The sequence below is a fragment of the Astatotilapia calliptera genome, chromosome 10 (assembly GCF_900246225.1).
Source record: "Astatotilapia calliptera chromosome 10, fAstCal1.2, whole genome shotgun sequence".
Classification (NCBI taxonomy): Eukaryota; Metazoa; Chordata; class Actinopteri; order Cichliformes; family Cichlidae; genus Astatotilapia; species Astatotilapia calliptera.
In genome coordinates, this window is record NC_039311.1 from 32,025,487 (window position 1) to 32,047,228 (window position 21,742).

The 21,742-nt window shown below is 39.6% G+C and overlaps 1 protein-coding gene across 9 annotated transcripts in view; it reads left to right on the forward strand.

The window, feature by feature from the left end:
* Positions 1 to 21,742, forward strand: part of LOC113030115 (glutamate receptor 1-like) — a 106,134-nt gene that overhangs the window by 79,083 nt on the left and 5,309 nt on the right. For 2 of the 9 annotated variants that reach the window (XM_026181255.1, XM_026181262.1), the window contains exons 14-17: positions 6,617 to 6,815; positions 6,926 to 7,173; positions 13,568 to 13,682; positions 20,502 to 20,636. In XM_026181255.1, coding sequence (XP_026037040.1) covers positions 6,617 to 6,815; positions 6,926 to 7,173; positions 13,568 to 13,682; positions 20,502 to 20,636 — 697 coding nt within the window. Of the gene's footprint in view, positions 1 to 6,616; positions 6,816 to 6,925; positions 7,174 to 8,151; positions 8,436 to 8,476; positions 10,573 to 13,567; positions 13,683 to 15,457; positions 15,573 to 19,456; positions 20,637 to 21,742 lie in introns of those variants that run through there. The other 7 variants (XR_003273552.1, XM_026181258.1, XM_026181257.1 and 4 more) reach the window with 7 other exon arrangements.

Consider the following 21,742-nt stretch of genomic DNA (forward strand, 5'->3'; position numbering starts at 1 on the left):
AGGAAAAGGTGAGCTCTGGGCCAGAGTGCCATTAGTGTGTTTGCAGCTAGTGAGTTGTGCGTTTGGTGTATTTGCAGTTAGTGAGCTGCTCTCTCTTTTTGACTTACTTTTTACTTTATTGACCAACGCTTGAGTTTTGTTTGTTTTCCTTAAATGGTGATAGCGGCTTGTCCGTCTCCTTTAGTTGAGCTAATTCTAATAAAACTATTTAATTTAACCCTTTTGCCTCCTTGACTCCTTTTTCTGACCTGGACACTTCTTGTTACTTCCCCCTCATTGCCTGGACCCTTTTAGGGGAACGTAACAAGTGGGGGCTCGCCCGGGATCTTTGAAAAGGGAGTTTCAAGTTGGATTTGGTTTTGATTATCTTGCTTTGTCACCTTTTGAGAACCACAACTTCCCAGTTAAGTTAGGTGAGTGTCCAGCTGAGCTTTTTAAGTTTTTCCGTTGGGCACTCTTTTATTATTTTGCCTTTCTTATTTTTGGAGTAATCCTGGGTGGGGATTAGTTCCCTGTTGGGGGTAGGCAATTCAGGGCTACGTACCAGTATATGTGTGGGTAATTGTGCTGTTCTAGGACCAGTTCTGTTCTGGATCCAGGCTGCCAATGAAATCCTGTGGTTGACAATCATCTTAACAGCGCCCCTAATGAGTTATTTTGCCTTACTTAATTCAAGCCTCTGTCTAAATGAATGGTTAGAGAGTCATAACATTCATTTTAGTGGTCATGGGAATCTTAAATCGCCAGTCATACCTGATGCTTTAAAATAGTTGCTGACATTTCTCAAAATAAATTTAAGGAATAGCTTTCTCCTTCTGTTGTTCATATTACATTTGGTCATGTTTCATCCACCCATCTTTTGCTTCTTGGATTGGATTCTATGGATTGTGGAGGCAGCAGTCTAAGCAAACATGCCAAGACCTTTAATTCCCTAAGAAGTTGAGAGATATAATTTTGGTTTGCACAGGGGCCTCTTCCCAATGGAGATTTCCAAGCAGATGCTCAAACCACTTGAACGGACTCCTGTTGATGTAGAGGACTGGTAGCCCTTCTCTAACGACTTCCCAAATAGCCAAGCTCCTCATCTCCACGGGAGAGAGAAAGCTAACTTCTGCTTGTACAGGGAGTGCAGAATTATTAGGCAAGTTGTATTTTTGAGGAATAATTTTATTATTGAACAACAACCACGTTCTCAATGAACCCAAAAAACTCATTAATATCAAAGCTGAATGTTTGTGGAAGTAGTTTTTAGTTTGTTTTTAGCTTTAGCTATTTTAGGGGGATATCTTTGTGTGCAGGTGACTATTACTGTGCATAATTATTAGGCAACTTAACAAAAAACAAATATATACCCATTTCAATTATTTATTTTTACCAGTGAAACCAATATAACATCTCCACATTCACAAATATACATTTCTGACATTCAAAAACAAAACAAAAACAAATCAGCGACCAATATAGCCACCTTTCTTTGCAAGGACACTCAAAAGCCTGCCATCCATGGATTCTGTCAGTGTTTTGATCTGTTCACCATCAACATTGCGTGCAGCAGCAACCACAGCCTCCCAGACACTGTTCAGAGAGGTGTACTGTTTTCCCTCCTTGTAAATCTCACATTTGATGATGGACCACAGGTTCTCAATGGGGTTCAGATCAGGTGAACAAGGAGGCCATGTCATTAGTTTTTCTTCTTTTATACCCTTTCTTGCCAGCCACGCTGTGGAGTACTTGGACGCGTGTGATGGAGCATTGTCCTGCATGGAAATCATGTTTTTCTTGAAGGATGCAGACTTCTTCCTGTACCACTGCTTGAAGAAGGTGTCTTCCAGAAACTGGCAGTAGGACTGGGAGTTGAGCTTGACTCCATCCTCAACCCGAAAAGGCCCCACAAGCTCATCTTTGATGATACCAGCCCAAACCAGTACTCCACCTCCACCTTGCTGGCGTCTGAGTCGGGCTGGAGCTCTCTGCCCTTTACCAATCCAGCCACGGGCCCATCCATCTGGCCCATCAAGACTCACTCTCATTTCATCAGTCCATAAAACCTTAGAAAAACCAGTCTTGAGATATTTCTTGGCCTAGTCTTGACGTTTCAGCTTGTGTGTCTTGTTCAGTGGTGGTCGTCTTTCAGCCTTTCTTACCTTGGCCATGTCTCTGAGTATTGCACACCTTGTGCTTTTGGGCACTCCAGTGATGTTGCAGCTCTGAAATATGGCCAAACTGGTGGCAAGTGGCATCTTGGCAGCTGCAGGCTTGACTTTTCTCAGTTCATGGGCAGTTATTTTGTGCCTTGGTTTTTCCACACGCTTCTTGCGACCCTGTTGACTATTTTGAATGAAACACTTGATTGTTCGATGATCACGCTTCAGAAGCTTTGCAATTTTGAGACTGCTGCATCCCTCTGCAAGATATCTCACTATTTTTGACTTTTCTGAGCCTGTCAAGTCCTTCTTTTGACCCATTTTGCCAAAGGAAAGGACGTTGCCTAATAATTATGCACACCTGATATAGGGTGTTGATGTCATTAGACCACACCCCTTCTCATTACAGAGATGCACATCACCTAATATGCTTAATTGGTAGTAGGCTTTCCAGCCTATACAGCTTGGAGTAAGACAACATGCATGAAGAGGATGATGTGGACAAAATACCCATTTGCCTAATAATTCTGCACTCCCTGTATATGCAGTATTATTTTGAATATTAAGTCTCAGTCTGTGACTATTGGTGAGGGTGGGAATGTAGACTGACCGGTAAATCAACAACTTTGCTTTTACAATCAGCTTGCTCTTTACCACAACAGAAAGGCATCTCTCAGTCTCCCGTTCCTCTCTCCCCTCATTCATGAACAATTTTCTGAGGTGCTTAAACTGATTTGTTCTGAAACTGATCCTTGATCTCGAGTAGACACTGGAGAAGCTAATTCTCATTCCTGCTGCTCTACACTCTGCTCACCTGTGCCAGCGTGAGCTGCAGATCACCACCAGATGACACCAACAGAACCACATCATCTGCAAAAAATAGATAGGTGACTCTAAGGACCCGTCCTCCTGGCTATGACTGTCCCAAAAAATAATGGACAGAATTAATATTAAAGGAAAACCCTGGCACAAACCTAATGATGATGTAGCTCTTAGTACGGTTGCAACAATGGGCCAGGTACTGCTTACTTCTCAAGGAGTAAGCAGGCCTGCGGTCCTGGTCCACATGCCTTTGAACCTTCTGCTTGTGTTGTCAGCATGAGTTAGTTTTTGTCATCTGACCCATGCAAATATCTCCAGGTCTCAGATTGCCACTGATTCACTATTGTTGACTCAGCTTATGAACTGAAATGTGTGAACCTCTTCCCTCCTCTTTTTCATGTCTGTTTCATTAAGGTGATGCATGCCAGAGTTACACAGAGAGAGAAAACATCTGACCTGCATTTTTATGCCAGACTGTCATCTGCGATGCAAGTGTTGAAGCTAGAGTATTTGTTTGCATGTCAGCATCTGTTTAACTCTGACAGTCAAGTTATGTTTTACACACAGCTCTTAAATGCTGACTTTTGATCCCAGCTATGAGTCATGAATATGCAGAGACAGATACTATTTGAAAGAAGCTTTATAAATATAAAACACATGGACAGATAAATTAGAACAGGCATTCCATCTGGTGGCACTTATGCTCCAGGGGTTTGTTTCCAATTTTCTAGAGGTACATACTATTGGTTAAAGAAGAAAAAGTTTGTGCAGAGACCGTTTTAACTGTCGTGATTGAGAATGCATAAACATGCATAAACACACTCACCAGCTCGTTAACACAAATGTCTAATCAGCCAGTCACATGAGAGCAACTGGGTGCATTTAGATATGTAGACATGGTCAAAACAGCCTGCTGAAGTTCAAACTGTACAGAATGAGGATGGAAGGTTTTCTAAGTAACTTTGAGGATGGCAGGGTCTCAAACTCAAACTAGGTTCTTGAAAACAGCAAATTCATTTCAGAAGGACCCCAGAGGCAGTAGAGCTCAATTCATGAGAACATGAGAATTGTATCATGGATGTCCAGCCTACAAATCTACTGCAGCTGTGTGATGGTATCATGTCAATATGGACCCAAATCACTGTGGCCAAAAAGCCAAAAGCAGATCAACCGGGTACTAGTATGGGTGTTACATAACACTAGAGAGATAAATAAAATAAACAACAACAAAAAAGACTAAAATGCACTCCCAAATATTGGAAAAATGTCAATATTCAGTAGGTGGATTACTTAAAAGTGACTGGGTCTTTGTAGTAACTACAAGTTTCCTAATCCCAGACTCTATAGTACATTCTGTATATGATTATAATTGCTATTAATTATTATTAATTATTATGCTATTAAATATTTACTGGGAGCTTTCTCATATTTGTTTTATACATGTTTTATCAAAACATCTAGGAGCATGTTCTTCAGTTTTGATGAATTGCATTCTGCAGATGGCTTGTAATGTAGTAATGTAATGTAGCCACCAGGCCCTGGTAAAAACTAGAGAAAATATATGTTTCTGACAAGAAATAGCTACATAAACTCTGTTTTCTATACTTTAATAACTTTAAAAAATGATGGCCATTCTCACCAGAAGCATGTATGGTTTGCAGGAACAATCACATGTAAACAGGCTTTTGTGTACACAGGCTGATGAGAAAGAGTCTGGCTTAATTTTTCTGCTAAATGCATCAGACAAGCATCAACTATCATCCGCTAATGATTGAACTGATCTTTACCTTTGGGATTTGAAAGGTTCAGAATATATTAAAGTGCAATTTATTTTGTGTTTTTAACCTGGTCTGGTTCGGTAAAGGATTGGGACAAGAGCTTTTATGCCATATGGTCTTTTTTTTGTTTAGCTACAACCAATGTTGTTCTCTCTAATGTTTCATGTGTCTGAGCGAACACACAAACTCCCTGAGCGTCCCTTGGACCACTGTGAGCGACAGCAGACGTGTGCACTGTGGTCACGCCAGCATCCAATCCATCCAAGTTACATGGTTCATTAAAATAATCAAATTACAGCATTTATGTTAGACTACTTTTAATTAACTGCTTTAGCCCACTTACAATGACAATTTAAAAAAATCTTGTTCATGACCTGTGTAGCATGTTAACACTATTGGAAGTAAAAATAACTTGAACTCCAATTTTGAAAACACAACTGTAGTGTCTGTAACTATGTCTGGAAAATACAGTAAATAATGACCAATGTTGGGCAATTAATTATATAGTTACTTCTTCAAAAAAGTAACTGAGTTTTGCAAACAAAGTTTTTTGCAGCTGTTTACCTAAAAATACAGCCAAGACGTTTTTTTAAACAAACATTTCAAACTATTTGCAGAACAATCAGCTGTTCTGCATCAAATCTGATGCCACACAAATTATTTGTGCCACTCCAAAAATAACTTCTGTCCACTATGAGATGAAGGAGAACAACAGCCTGATACCTGCAGGCCTGACAGCAGCAGATGTATCACTGCTGTAACACCTGTAACACTCAGCAGTCGCCTCATTGTTCTGACACACACAACAACACTATTGACTACACTACACACTAACTACACACTAACTACACACTAACTACACAAGATTTGCGCTAAACATCGCAAATCTCTCACATCTCAAAACTCCGCCGTCACTCCTAAAACTTCCCCCTTCCTAAACAACTAAATGCCATGTTGCCATATCATTTTTTGATTGGTCCACATGGTACATTTTTTGACCAATAGGAAAGGCTGGGGTTTTTTTGGTGTTGTCTTTGTTCACAGGCTTTCGAGCGTTTTCCTTATAAAACACAGTTTTTACCGTTTCTTCCTGCAGTAAATAGAAACAACGACAGTATTCAGGAAGAAAAACAAACATTGCAGATATTTTATCATAACTCTGGTTTTACGTGGCCGATCAACACAATTTAAAAACTGCTATAAAGTCCACACTTTTTCCATCAGTTGTTCCGTCTGTCCTGCTCACGTCTCCAATGGTTGTACACGCTGTCATTAACGTGGCTTCACTCCACATCAGCCGCTTTGCTCGCTAAAACACCGGCGTCGGCACATAAGGACGCTGTCATAGCCTGTCAATGACGTTGATCAGCTGCGTATATACGAATGTGAATCGCATCATTGGCTGGACTATGGGATAAGGTGGCATCATTCTAATCCTACACGGGAGCAGCCAGTCACTGACTCACACTGCAAAACAGAATTGTTAAAGTTTTTATTTTAATTTCATTTCAGGTTAGATTTTTTTTTTTTTTTGTGCGCAACGCAGATTTTTTTCTGCGCAGAGACGTGCCAGCAATTGCTATTGATAATGTTATTAGGAGACACCATTTGTGTATCATCTACATAACTGAAATAATTTGTTATAACAGATTTGGAAAACAGAGTGAGGTGGAAGCAGAATCACTTATTATTGCATTTTCTGAAAATTCAATGAATAGTCGGCTTTGTTCCTGGTTCAGTCACAGTGAATATAATTGAAGAAAATGGGAAGGACGCTGAAATATCCCCAGTACACCCCTTTAACCCTGCCTGCTGTGCCTGAAATGGAAAATTTATCTTCCTTGCTCTTCTTCCCCTTCTTGTCTTCTCCAGGTCTCTCTCCGGTCGAATTGTCGGAGGAGTTTGGTGGTTTTTCACCCTCATCATCATCTCTTCCTACACAGCCAACCTGGCAGCCTTCCTCACCGTAGAGAGGATGGTGTCCCCCATAGAGAGTGCAGAGGACCTGGCCAAGCAAACAGAGATTGCCTATGGTACCTTGGATGGAGGCTCCACTAAAGAATTCTTCAGGGTGGGGGCACATTTCTAGAAGTGCAGACGTTGTAGTCAAGGCAGCAGTCTGAGAAGGAATGTTTTTCTACAAGCACAATAACACATAGATATTCTCTGCTCCTCCACCAGCGGTCAAAGATTGCAGTGTTCGAGAAGATGTGGTCGTACATGCGGAGTGCAGACCCATCGGTCTTCGTCAAGAGCACTAGTGAAGGCATGATACGGGTCAGAAAGTCAAAAGGGAAATATGCTTACCTGCTGGAGTCCTCCATGAATGAGTACATCGAGCAGAGGAAGCCCTGTGACACCATGAAAGTAGGAGGCAACCTGGACTCTAAAGGCTATGGAGTGGCCACGCCTAAAGGATCCCCCCTCAGGTAGACTCTGAATCTCCAGATAGAGGATAGTCTGTGCGGGACTAATGTCGGTGTCTTGTTCTGTCTGCTTTTTTTGTGGGGAAATTAGGTCACTGCATGCAAACGTATCACACTGGGGTGTATTTTTAAAAACATTATATATCATTTTCTCATAATATTGGAATGTAGTAAATACAAATTACAACTATTAAAAACTTTTTTAGTCTTTCCAGCACTCTCTGGTGTGTGGATGCCGGCATGTCTAGTTCCTCTGGGAAAAATAAAAAGGGCAGGAAAGCTGAAGTTTGCATTAAAGTTTTGTTTTATAGCTAAAATAATTTAGTTAGCAGGGCTGCTTTTGTCTGATTGTCACAATAATAGACAATTTTGTCAAAGTCTTATAGAATTATAAGCAAAACCCACTAAGTGTATCAGAGGTGGAAGAACTTGGAAGATGTCCACTAAAGGATCTATTTATAGTTTGCTGACTGGCTATAAGCACAATAGATTTTTCTGTGACAGTTTCTCAGTTTGGAGCTACTTTTAATTAGTTTGTATAAAGTGAGCTACTTATCAAGAGTTCAGCCCTGCTTAGAGGGTCACAAGATTAATCTGAGGGATTGTGAAATGATTAATTGGAGAGTAAAGAACTTTTACCTTCTGCTTGTGTTGTGAATCACTGGATAATTTATCCTCTTTGAACGTCGCATGGCTATTTAAATGAAACAATGCAAGCAGAAGAATAGCTTCTTCATGGAACAACTTTCATATATCTTATGTTATTGTCTTTGGGTCACAAGCTTAAAAGCTTGGGAGCTTCTGCTTCAATCTTCGTAATGTATTAATTTTACAAGCTTGTGATACACATAGTGAGACTGAAATGTCAATGTTTGACTCTGAAGTATGGCTAAGTAGAAGTTTTACAGAAGAGGGAAATAAAAATAAATGGCTATATTGGTGTTATATAATCAGTGGAATTACTTTATAATTTACTCTTAGGAACTGAGACTGAGGAGACTTGGGGACAAAATGACCTCTGCACAGCACAGAGTGCTGTTTCAAACTCATCAACCTGGATGCTGTTTTTGCAGAAACCTGATGACTGGCTGGCATTCACAGAGCAGATCCAGGTGTTTAGACATGAAAATTAAATGTCAAAATTGGTATTCATGATTGGAACATGAAAACTAGTCTAACCCCAGAGAACAGCTTTTTAGACTTTTAGACTTGTTTACTGTCTGTGTGTGTGTGTCTGTGTGTCTGTCTGTCTCTTAATCTGTCTTTTTGTCTGTCTTGTCTCTCTCTTTTTGTTTGTCTTTGTCAGTATCTGTGTTTGTCTGCCTGATGCTGCCCTGTCGGCCTTTTTGCTGTCTGTTGTCATTTGTTATGCCCGTCCGACTGCCTACCTGCCCGTCTTTGCTTCTACATTCACCAGAATCCTGACATCTAAAGTAACATCCTAATGAATCTCATTCTGTGTCTGTCGATCAGGCTTTGAGCTTTGCTGCTGTCAGGTAAAACGCTGCTTTAAGATAAACACTTCGATGAACCTCATTCATGTTTATTTATCAGATATGGCAGTTTGCTGACGATCACTGAAGTAAATAAGGATTATTCTGGAACTGAAGTCTCATATTGAACTATGAACAGTTTAAAGTTTTGCATTTGGTTTGGATTGTCTCTCCCTTACAAACCAGTATTCTTACACTTAAAAGTTTTCCATGACGTCCACTAGAAAGCAAGATCCTTGCATGATGTAAGTCGTATTATTCCTGTAAGACTGTAGAGTTCCCATGCTTGAAAAATAGGCCTGTGTATAAGAGTAGAAAAGTGCTATTAAAGAATTACTCCATTTACTCTTTAGCATCATGCAGGGAGTCACATACATTCTAGTCTCTGACGTTTGTCACTCCCACTAGCATCCGTCCTGCTAAAGGGTGGAATTCCTGTGTATCAAGGGCATTGCTCCCATTACAGTGTGTGAGGCGTATCACTCCTGTTGCAGACCAGTATTTCTGAGCATGAAGAGCCATACTCACATCAGACATGGCTGCTCCTAGAGCTGGCCTTCCTCACTTTCATTACAGACTGTCAGGAGTGTCACTTCCACTGCAAAGCATGATGTAAGGTGTAGCAATCAGGGAGGACATCATCACTCCTGTCAGAGAGTGGTCTTTGTAGGCTTGAGGTTTGTCAGTCCTGCAGATAAGCATAATTCCTGTAGATGAAGAGCATCACATCTATTAGAAATTAGGGCTGTGGTGATTCTTCTGTTCTGGGCAATGGGATTCCCATCCATAAGGAGCATCACTGCCTAATTTTGTGATAGAAATCAAAATATTCCCTCCCCCAGTGATCTGGGTCCCAGATGTGAGGTTTTATCACTCCTGTATTACAGTGAGATTACTGTTGCTAGAGAGCAGAGTCCCAGATGTGTTTTGTGTAATTCCCATAGGAGAGCTGGGTCCCCAGGCACAAGGAGTATCACTGAAAGAGACCCAAGTGACGTGTGCTGTTTGAACTGCAAGATGGTGTCACTACTGTAGGACAGCAGGGCTACAGCTGTGAGGCTGATTGGAGTAAAGAATACATAAATACATAAATAGGAAAACAAGCAATACTCTTGAACAAATGAGCCCAACCTGACATGTAAAATTTTAATGAATTTTTTCCCATATAAATGTTACATTTGATAACAGATGAGTTGCTGGTTTAGAGCCATTTAAGGTGAATTGAAAAACATGGCTTTTGTCCACAGAAGAGGAAAACAAAACAGAAATTGAGCTGAAAAATATAACCTGAGGTGGAGTTGGTGAGTTTTAATTATACCTGACAGCAGCATAAAGTCACGTTCTTCCTTTTTCTTTGTTTCATACATGAATGAACTCAGTCCATGTTTTTATCAGATGTTCAGTGAAAGAACATCTTGTTCTCATTCTCTCTGCTTCATGTCAGCAATTTACGGCCAACCCAGAGTCAGAGAAAGGCAGACGAACTAGAAGAACAAAGACTGCACCATGTGGAATGTGATATTTTTTTCCCTTTGAGTTTTGAATCTATTTAATCCCTGAAAATAATCTGTGTGTATGATCCGACTCAATCAATCGATGGATCAATAAATCACTTTGAAATGCAGCTTGCATAGAGAAGGTGGTATGTATTTACCTCTGCTCCCTGCTGTAGATGCAGGAAGCACCAAATCAACATTTTTTTTTTAAAAATATAAAGGGTTGAGTTTTTGTCATCAGTTGCTTAGCAACACAGTTGTGTTAAACCCATTGAATGCTGAGCATATTGTATAATCAACTTTACACATCAAAAAGATGAGCTCTTGAGTTCTCTGTGAGCAGTCTCTCTCTCTTGCTCTGGGTTGACCGGCTCTTAGTACGAACAGATGACAATAAAAAAATCATCAGTCGACTTCATTCAATCTGCTTTCTGCTCATCATCCTTCTGCTGTTTCCCAGCCACTGTTTCTGAGCCTTAACCATGACTGTGTTTCTGCAAGATTTGTTCCAAATGACATTCTCACAGTTTTCACAGAATCTGGTTGATAGGATTCAAACAAATGGTAGTTTTTTGTGCCAAAATGGTGATTTTCTACAATAAAGTGCCACGGGGATGATGGGTTTTTGTAGGCTGACTTGGAAGTGAGCGTCACCCTGATTCCTTTGCTAAAAAGCAAAACAGATTTTGATTTTTGAGTTAGACTATTAAATAAACTCTGTGGGAAATAAAAGTTTTGGATACTTACACATTTTGGTGGGCATAATGAGGTCCATAGGCTTCAAAGACTTAAAGTAAAACCTTCAAAATTTATGAAATGAATATTTACTTATGTACTTGATGTTATAGAACAAAACATAAAAATCTCTGAAGTTCATATCAACCACAGTCCCATTTAAAAACCCTGCTGACTGCGACAAGGGAATTGGAAGTGCACAAATACTAACTCATTTCTGGATTGTAGGACTGGCTTCTTTGATATCCCAACTGAGATAATCCTGAACAATTAGGAATACCACCAATCTGACCAAACATAGCTGTGTGTAGACATGAAATGTAATTTAGCAGGAATCTTCTCAGTGTGAACTCAAGCATCACTTCTGTGAACAGTTACGCTGGGTTCAGACTTTTTGATTTTGTTCTGACCACATCAGAATAAAAGATAAACTTTGTTCTGGCCACTGGGAATGATGAGACCATACCAAATAGAGAGGTTAAAACCTCGAAAAAATACATACATTTTCCTGAAAACATTTGAGGGGAGGAGTAAATATGTATTCATTTAGATAGTCCACAGCTAGTTTTCAGCTTTGCACAGCTAGCTCCACAAGTCATTAATTAGCAGAATGGGTAGCTCCTGTGGACACACACCATTACTCAAGACATACAGCTATCAGCACTTCCTTCCATTACGCACGCCTTGAAAGTAAGGTAGCATTCATGATCCGGAAACAATGTTTAGTCTGTTTCAGTCATGAAAAGCAACGATTTTTCAAAATAAAAAACGAGTATTCTCTAGTCTGAACCCAGCGTAAGTGATTCTCCTGATATGTCAAATTTGTAAAATTACTATTTTCAGCATCTGATTCACAAACATTTTTAATCTGAATTTAATCGGAGTTTTTTCACACTGATTTTATACAGATCTTTTTTTAAATTAAATTATGCACTTTAGAACAAAACTCTTCTGCTGCTTTCACACTCATCACATCATCTGTTATTGACATTTCAAACTGAATTACTGCTGCTCATTGATCATTTTATTGATTTACCATGTACCGTTCAACATCATCTGCTGCCTTCTGCCACACTATAGTTTTGATCATTTATGGTATGTAAAGGGGAACAACAAGGACATGTACAATGTCACAAAATTTATATTTAAAAGACATTTACCCTTTAATTTGAACTGATTTACGCCTGAATACTTGACTGGTGTTCCGCCTTTATTTATCAGGTATTGACTAGAAGTAAATGCAAGTGGCGCTTTGCTGCACAGTAGTAAAATGGAATCATTTTCTGTTTTTTCGACCCAGACAATATTAAAGTGCAGTTTACCTTTCCTTTGGTTTTGAGAAACTTGTCATTCTGCTACAACTAATGGCTGAGTTTAACACAATCCACTGAAGCAATTGTTGAATGAGTGAATCAAGCCAGCCATTTACAAGTCAGAGCCAAGAATGAGCTATAGACAATGCAAATTAAACCGAGAAGCTGATGCCATATTGGCATCGGCGTGGTGCCATTGTTTCATAAAATAATGAATGCAGTGATTAGCCTTGTTTTGGAGGATTGGGATCCAACCAGTGAGACCATTGTCAACATATGCTACCACTGAAAAGATGCTCACAAACAGGAATTTTTACCAGTTTTACTTATAATTAGAGACAGAAATTAAAGTGTTTGTCAAACATTTACTATTGATTGTTATTTACTTTAAAAGTCTAAATGATTCTTGTATTATAGACACCGCACTGATATTCCATTCAGTATTGCATACTTATTTATGACATTTAATTCAATTCAGTTTTATTTATACAGCACCAAATCACAACTACAGTGCCCTCAAGGCGCTTTGTAATAATAATAATAATAATAATAATGGATTGCATTTATATAGCGCTTTTCAAGGAACCCAAAGCACTTTTACAATTCCACTATTCATTCACTCTCACATTCACACACTGGTGGAGGCAGCTACAGTTGTAGCCACAGCTGCCCTTTATATTGTAAGATGGACCCTACAATAATACATACAGAGAAAAACCTAACAATCATATGACCCCCTATGAGCGAGCACTTTGGCGACAGTGGGAAGGAAAAACTCCCTTTTAACAGGAAGAAACCTCCAGCAGAACCAGGCTCAGGGAGGGGCGGGGCCATCTACTGTGACCGGTTGTGGTGAGAGAAGGAAAACAGGATAAAAACATGCTGTGGAAGAGAGACAGAGGTTATTAACTAATTACATTTAAATGGGCATCACACCTTTAATTGAGTTTGACAACGGTGTTTCTCCATTTAAAGACCACAGTGTTCGGAGATTCAAAAGAGACTGCATGAGTCCTGTAAAGTAGACAGACAGACAGTCACTAGTGTGCATTACCTGAAGATTTTCCCAGTTCAGAAAATTTGATTTAAAAAAAATGATGGCATTTTTCTCTAACTGTAAGTATTTGGTCTACTTGCATTGTAATGTTCACAATGCAGGAGGAAGATGCAGGAAAACAGCATGTTACAAGGTCTGGGCTGAATAGCAGTGAATCTGTTGTTTTTATGTACCATTCATTAATAATATCATGCCTGTCATAGGTACACATGTGTATTAATGTTGCTATCTTCACTGTGGCAGTCGTCTGTTCATTAACACCAGGTTCCCTTTTATCCCTTATTGTTACTATCATCCCCGTAGAAACCCTGTTAACTTGGCAGTGTTAAAACTGAACGAGCAGGGCCTGTTGGACAAATTGAAAAACAGATGGTGGTATGACAAGGGAGAGTGCGGCACCGGGGGAGGGGACTCCAAGGTCAGATCACCGTAACCCCAACGGGTAACGACAGGCAATGGCACACCAGGGTAACCGGCAATAACCCAGAATTCGCTACCTAACTAAAACACTCCGGATGGCACCAATGAAATGCTACAGGAACCTTCTATTTGGTGTCTTTCTCAGAAAATTATTACAGATAAGTAGGAGGTGATAGAGCCATCAAAACTGTGACCTTCTTTGTCAAAGACATTTTTGAATTCTTACTTTCTGATCGATGGGGTATTTTACAAAAGAAAATCTTTCATTACTAAAAGACTAACATCCACCTTACTTTCAGTACTTTTTAGTACTTTTAGTCGTGTAGAAGGAAGATGGTGATTTTCTCCAGGTTTACACAGTGACAGAAAGGTTTTCGACCCTGGACTTGAACAAAAGAAGTGACTTGGGCAACCAGAGACTGGACCAGTGACCAGCCTTGAGAAACAATGAACCCAGCCACTTTATAGGTGAATGGGGCTTTAGAACCCTTTGGGAAACTCAGGTTGTCTACCTGCATTTATACCAGAGGAACCAGCAAAACTTGATTTACATATTTAAAGTCTAGGAGTTGATTGCTTAAATACTGTAGTCTTTCATAGTACTATAGGACATTTATCTGTAAATTTATTTACAAAAGTAAAAGATTGGTGAAATACGTCCCAACCGTCTGTCTTAGGTGTTTCAAGTCTAATATGGATAAGAACAATATTTCAGAGATAGGTAGGTGGACTGTTTTACCTATATAAATATACAGCCTGACACTAAAACCAACTTTTGTGGTTCTACCTCTGGTTGCTGTGACATGTCATATGGGCAGAAGGTTGTCTGTGGCGTCAGGCAGTATATAATTAGAGTACTCAAAAGTTGCAAGGTGCGACTTCCCCAGATTCAACATGTTTATATGCCTGGTTTAGATGCTGGATTGAGTTGGGATCTAGACTTGCCTAGACAATGTCTGTCTGGGTTTCTTAAGGCTTTCTAGAGTTGTTTTTGTAGTGTGGCAGTACAGGTTGTCGGGCTGATGAAAGCAGAGGAAAGCCATTCTAGGACCCGGGGTTTCCTGGAACAACACTGAATTGTAAGACAATAAATGCCTTTTAGTGACCAAAGGTTCAAAGGTTGTGGCTGATTGGTTCAGCATACAAATCTAGTCTGTTCATGGAGTTGAAGAAAATAAATCCTGGCTAACTAGCAATGAATTGATAAGTACTAAACCTACTTAATAAAATACCCCTTCAGTCAGTTTTGTCAGTTCAATTTTATTCCAGAAAAAGTTAGCTGTTCAGCCTTCCTTGCCTAGAGACTACAGTTTATAGTATGCAGTCTGTTTTTTTAGACAGCTTATGACGCATTCTTGCTCAGAAAACCCAAAGTTCCCGGAGTGTTTTCAGCCCTTGCCGGTTACCCAAAGTGATATAGTAATACACATCTCGCACGTAGGGAGTCAGGCTAAACCAAGCTAGATGGAGTATTAATGCATATCACTTTGATGCTGACATTTTCCAGAGTTTTCCGTGTGATTGTGCCTGTTTTTGTTTGTTTGTTTGTTTTTCTTTCTGCTGTTTTTGAGGTGTTTTCTGTAGTGTTCCACAGCTACTGTACTGCTAAAGTCACTTTTGCTAAAAACGTTGCTGCCACCACCACTGCTACTGCTGTAGCTATCGCAGCCCTGTTGCTGTGCAGCTGAACAATAACATAAGATAACATGGAGGTGCATAATGTTATTTATGTTATTTCCAATTCCCCTCCCTTCCTCTTATGGTTCTTTGAAGAATCCCAGTAAACCTAGCAGTACTGAAGCTCAATGAACAAGCCGTCTTAGACAAGTTGAAAAACAAGTGGTGGTATGACAAGGGGGAGTGTGGACACAAGGACTCCGGCAGAAAGGTCAGTTCTTGAGGCCTGGTCCCAAGGTCATGTGTTGGTTAACCCCCTACACCACCCCACCCAATCCCCTCCCCCTTCCCTTATTAGTTTCTGAAACTCCAGCAGCTACACTGTAAAAACAAAAAGTTGAGCTAATTCATATTTTTGATCCTTTATTCCACATTTTTATTGACTGGTATGCTTTAAGCTAAAAGTTACCTGGAAGAAAGTGTTTTTATAAGTGAAGGCACCGCTAATAGTCTGCAGCTAAATAGAAAGCAAATGTTTGTTTATTGTCCTGCATTAAAATGTATTTTTTAGTTTTAAAGTCAGTTTAAATTCAAAATATGAATCCTGTAAAAATTCTGTTTACATTTAGGGAGATAAACAGATATCAGTAAGACAAAACCAATAACAGAGCATGTTACTACTTTCTGGGGACCAACACTGTCCCTTGGCCTTGAGCAGTAATATAGCATGACCTTTACACTTTATACATACTACATCACAGTGACTGAATTCGTTTAGGTAACCTGGGGTGAGGATCCTGCATGAGGAAGAAAATACATTTTTAAAATGAAAGTTCTTAAACATCTCTTAACCTGTAGATAACTTCTTCAAAACTCAAATAGATACCAGCAGATGAATGTGAACAATCAGCAGCAAGCTTTCTCGTGCCTGATTGTACTTGTTTGTGGTTAGAATAATGCAGGTAAAACATCTTTGTGAAGAGCAAAAAAGAAAAGCACCTGTCAAAACGAACTCTTAAAACCTTTGCTAGCATTTGACAATAATTTAACCTTTTAAGTCTCGTTTACATTGGTACCGACTTGGATCAACTCGCCACGACTCGACTCAGATCGACTGGTTTTCCATTACGATCCAGTACTACTTGATGTGTGTGGTTGTCACCATAGCAATGCGTCCACGTGTCCCATTATGTAATTAATGTGCGACATGAGCGCTACAACAAAGGTGTATGTTAAGGCAAAAATATACCTGCTGTGCTGTGCCTCTTCGTCAGACTCGGGGACCACAGGGTTGTTTCTTGTAGCCGTTTCATTCGTTGCCAGCTCTTATAAATGGGGGCTTTGATTTTCCTGAACAAGACACTCTCATAAGTCACTGAGTGACACTACTGACCAGCCAATTGGTGGAATACAGTCTAACAAAGTCACATTTTAGTACCTCCTTGGATCCCTTGGAACCCTGGCCAAGCAGGGTTCCAAGGGATCCTGGTACCAGGTACTCTCACTATGACCTAATGGAAAACCCTGAAAACCATGGCGAACTGTGATGACTCGATCCGAGTAGGTCCTAATGGAAAGGTTACTGTATTAGATCTTCCAATAAAACTACACTTGTAAACAATGACCAGTGGACACAACAGGAAACGTGTTTTCAGTAGAGTAAATGTTTTAGTGAGATTTAAGGTGCTCATTGGGTATATTTTGTTACCCCTTCACAAAGACTGTTTGTCTCAAGTCCTTAAAGTAAGGGCTCAGTAATACAGGCCAAGGGACCTGCCCTGGAAAACCTTGTTTGACAGCGAAAAATATGTATTTTCCAATGATTTGGCAAGTAGTGCTGTAGTTTGCTAACTGTTCCTGGGTGAAATCATTCACAAAGATGGTGCTGCCAACAAAAGTTGTGCCAACACATTTCAAAAGGCACATATTTCACACTGAACAGAAACAGCTTCTGTTTGTTTCCCAACAAATTCATACAATCTATGTGTGATTACAGCAACCTGCAAGTGGCTAAAGCATTTGCAACAAAGTTTTTGGCGCATCACTGTAGACCTATTTGAAACCAAACCAGTGACTGCCAGCAACTACTCACCAACTGGTTGAGGAATAATGGTATGTCCTGTGACTGAAGCCTCAGAAGGTTAAACATGAACGGTCTCTTCTCACCTATAAGTATGAAAGCAGGTCGCAAAGTGACAAACTTTTCATTCAAGGTCATAAAGTCATTTTTTAATTGATTATTTTTTTTGGTTTATTGAGGATTTTTGTTTTTGCTTTTACAGTGTATCACTGCTACTCAGTTGACCATTCTGAAGAACTGAAAGATAAACATATTAAAACATGAAAACATTTTAATATCCTGATGGCATGTGTAAACCCCACAACTCCAATTTGTACTCCTGACTTAAACTGAGAGGCCGCTGAAATGTGCTGAGTATTTTTTATGAACTTCTTTCCTACCAAACGTGATTCAAGCTCGAAGACAAATTTATGCAAATTGGGAGGCAAACGAGCGGGGCTTCAGCCATTTCTGACAAAGCAGACATTTTTTGGAGATAAGGGGTTTTCATGAGTCCAGATCAGTGGAAATCCATCAGATTTCTTCAGAGGCTTTTCTCTGCTCAGCCTTCCTTCTGTTCTCCAGAATATTTGGTGGTCAGCACAGTTCAATGGAAGCAGCCGCAGACAGACAGACGAGTGACTCTGCTGAAAAATGTGACCTTTTACATCACTTTTAATCGCACATCCAACTGCCTTTAGGTGCCACTTTTACATGTGTATTTTTAGTCTCTGCTCGTGGCTGTACAGTGTCACAGAGTTTTGAAAAAGACACTTTGTCTGCTAAAAAAGAAAGAAGAAGCCGTCAAACAGACATAATCAGGCCCGGAAGATAAGCTCCAGATTAAAGCAGGTTTGCGTTCCCTTCACACAGGTCAGATGTAAAATGTCCGATTTTTATAAATGCAGATATATTTGCCTGTTTCTTCCTCTCTCGCTCTTTGAGTCTCTCTCTCTCTCTCTCTCTCTCTCTCTCTCTCTCTGTTTATGGCTGCTGACCAACTTTGATTAAATTGAAGCAAATGACCACAGCTTTGCCCCCACCCATCCTCCCTCCTTCCCTTTCCTTCCCACACACAAATGCTGATGTTTTTGTCTCCAATCTGTCATGTACCTCCTGCTTCTTCTGAACTCGCTGAGTAACAGACCGTGACTAACAAATGGTGGAAAAACGTTCATCAATCTGTTGAGAAAAGACACTTTTAATGTCAGACTGAAAGTGCAGCACTGAGAGTCATGCCGATGGATTAGTTTAGTGTAGAGAGAACTTTCCATAACAAAAATATACAGAGATGATAAGATGTGTCCACTAATAGAGATTCATTTACTAAAATTGATCTTTGTCATCTCTTTATTGAAGCCATTCATATCAGAGGCTGTATTCAGAAGGCTTTCGCATTATGTAAAAAAAACCCAAAATGCCCTCAAGTTTTCAAAATGTTTAATGTGACATGATTAATTCTGGAGTTTATCTACATTTTGTTTACACGTTGTCAGTAATGGCAGTGATCATGCTTCACAGCTCACTGAGCTCAGCTGCTGAGTTTTTTCAGTAACATATTATACTACTATACTTTAACACCACTACGTAGGACAACTGATTATGTACAAGTCTCACGGACAAAGAAAAGTCCCTATAAAGGCTGTTGATCTTATTGATGCAGTCTGTAAAACACTTGTAAATACAAGGGTGATGGCAGGGACAACTTTAAAAATGACCCGTGACTGTTTATTCCCAGAAACAATTCTTAAAAGAAAATTTAACCTACCTGGTATCTAATCAGTGTATTTGGTTAAAAGATCTCTGTTAACAAGCTGATTTCTACTATCATTCACATAATCTCTTAGCTAACTGGTTAACAACTATAAAGCATCAATGAACTATACTATTGCATCAGATGTTACACACAAATTCAGATGACTTTGTTTTTAAGAAGTCTGACTTTTTTAGTGTCTTTTGGTGGGATTTCCCATAAGCTGATTGGTTGAGGTTAACATGACAGTGTGGAGAGGAAATCCCACTGATAGGCTCACACCACTTCCTACTGTTGAAGGGAGGCCCCGCCCACTATTTCCTCCTTTCTTTTTTTCTAACAGGCTGCATGCTATTGGATGAAAAAGCTAAGTCACACCCACCAAAAACCAAGCGATGCATGTGAGGAAAGAACGTGCAAAATTCAAGAGCTCGCCAACTGAGTCTGTTTTTTAAAAGATTGTGATATAAAGCTATTTTTCATAAATGACACATTTCTATGACCGTGAAGACCAGCACAGATATAATGAACCTCTGAATTGAAGTATAAGACCTTTTTGTTAAGAATTTCAAGATAATTTTTTTTCCTCATTTTGTTTGCATTTTCGTGCATGAAGCTGCATGTGACCGATCAATAGATGTGGAGGTTCAAAGGCTATGATTGAGGCAACGGAGGGTCATTCTTTTCATGAGGAGATGAACATTAGCAGGGTCTTTGCCCTGTTCAGTAGGGTCAGATACATTTGGACTTTTAAATACATTTATATATCAGATAATATTGGGCTAAAGACTAGATGGTTGAATTGGACTCTTGGAGTGACAAACTCTCATTTTAATTAGTTTTAATGTTTGTTATTTGTTAACATTTGTTAGCATTTATTAACTATTTTAACTGTTTCCTTATTGTGATTAGCTGGGAAAAAGTGATGATTTTTTACAAAGAGGAGTTTGTTCATATCTCAAAATAGACTCTGATGTACAAAAACATCAAAGCACAATTAAAACTTACTTTCCTGGCAGGTGTCACCGATTAGGTTTTATGTTTTGAATGGAAACTACAAACTTATCAGTTAGGCAGTAAATTTCAAATTTCAAATTTGAGTGGATGTCGCCCAAAAGTAATTTCATATTAAATTCCATAATTCAGGGGATCTCAGACATTCTCTGAGGGGATTTATATTTCCATTTGTCAGAATATCACAGCCTTTGAACGCTGCATAATGGTCTTCCTAGTTAGAAACTTGTATTTAGCTTTGGGATTTTAGACCATTTTAAACTTTCTAAAAATAATTTTGTCCTTTTGCTTACAGTTGGATTCAAACCATAGTGATGTCATGCCTCTGTGCACCATGATTCGGTGTCTCTAACCTCACTTCTCTGTGCTGATAGGACAAAACTAGCGCGCTCAGTCTGAGCAATGTAGCTGGAGTTTTCTACATCCTGATTGGTGGGCTGGGCCTGGCCATGCTGGTGGCTCTGGTCGAGTTCTGCTACAAGTCTCGGATTGAGTCAAGAAGGATGAAGGTGAGATCAGAGAAATGGTAAAATTGTAAAAACAAGTCTGCGATTTTTGCTTTTAAACGCTGAGCCTGAAATGTTTTAGCTGGATATTTCACATATCTGATGTTGCAGTAATTTTTTTAGCTTCTTTTGATCCAAATGAAGCACAAATGTCTATTACATAGCTGTCAGAAGTTGGGCTGTCCTGGCCAGCGTGAACATACAATATATTGCCAAAAGTATCAATCTGCAGTGCTCGTCTGCCTTCACTCACATATGAACTTTAGTGACATCCCACTTTTATTCATATGCTTAAAACTTTGCAGCTATAGAAGGCTTTCCAGAAAGTTTAGGAGTGTCTTTATGGAAATTTCTGATCATTCTCTAGTAGCACATTTGCCAGGTCAGGCACGGATGTTGGATGAGAAGGTCTGGCTCACAGTCTCTGCTCTAATTCAGTCCAAAGGTGTTCTGTCAGGTTGAGGTCAGGACTCTGTGCAGGCCAGTCAAGATTAACCACACCAAACTCACTCGTCCATGTCTTTACAGACCTCGTTTCTTGCACTTGTGCACTGATTTGTTAACAGTTACAGAGGTAGATGATCTGGAGGAGAGGTTGTTCTCCTCCAGATCATTTCTGAGCTTCAGCTTGAAATTTCTCTGTTGAATACAATCTGGTGGTTTAAACAGCTGCTGGTGATGTGATCTAAATGAGTAGCATGGTACATGAAACAAGTGTGATTAGCACTTGGGAGCAAACACATGTTGGAATTTTGCAGCCAGGATGGTGATGTGTACTCATTTACTTGTTTGTGTGCATCAGTCAGGACTCTCGCAGGAGCATTTTGGAAGAGCCCGAGTCCACATAAAAATGCAGTAATTCATTCTGAGCATGATGAAAGCACGGATAACCTTCTCAAGGTTGTTTTTTGAAACAAAGCTGGCTCTGGCAACAGATTTGATTTGCAAATTTAAGTTAGGAAGAATAAAAAAATAACATAAAAGTTCTCACAGAAGCAACACCAACAACCAGAGATAGAGAGGAATATTAGTGAATGAAGGTGATGGAGACAGATGGGTAATATATGCTGAAGAACATACGTAAGGGCGAACTGAGTAGGTATATCTGA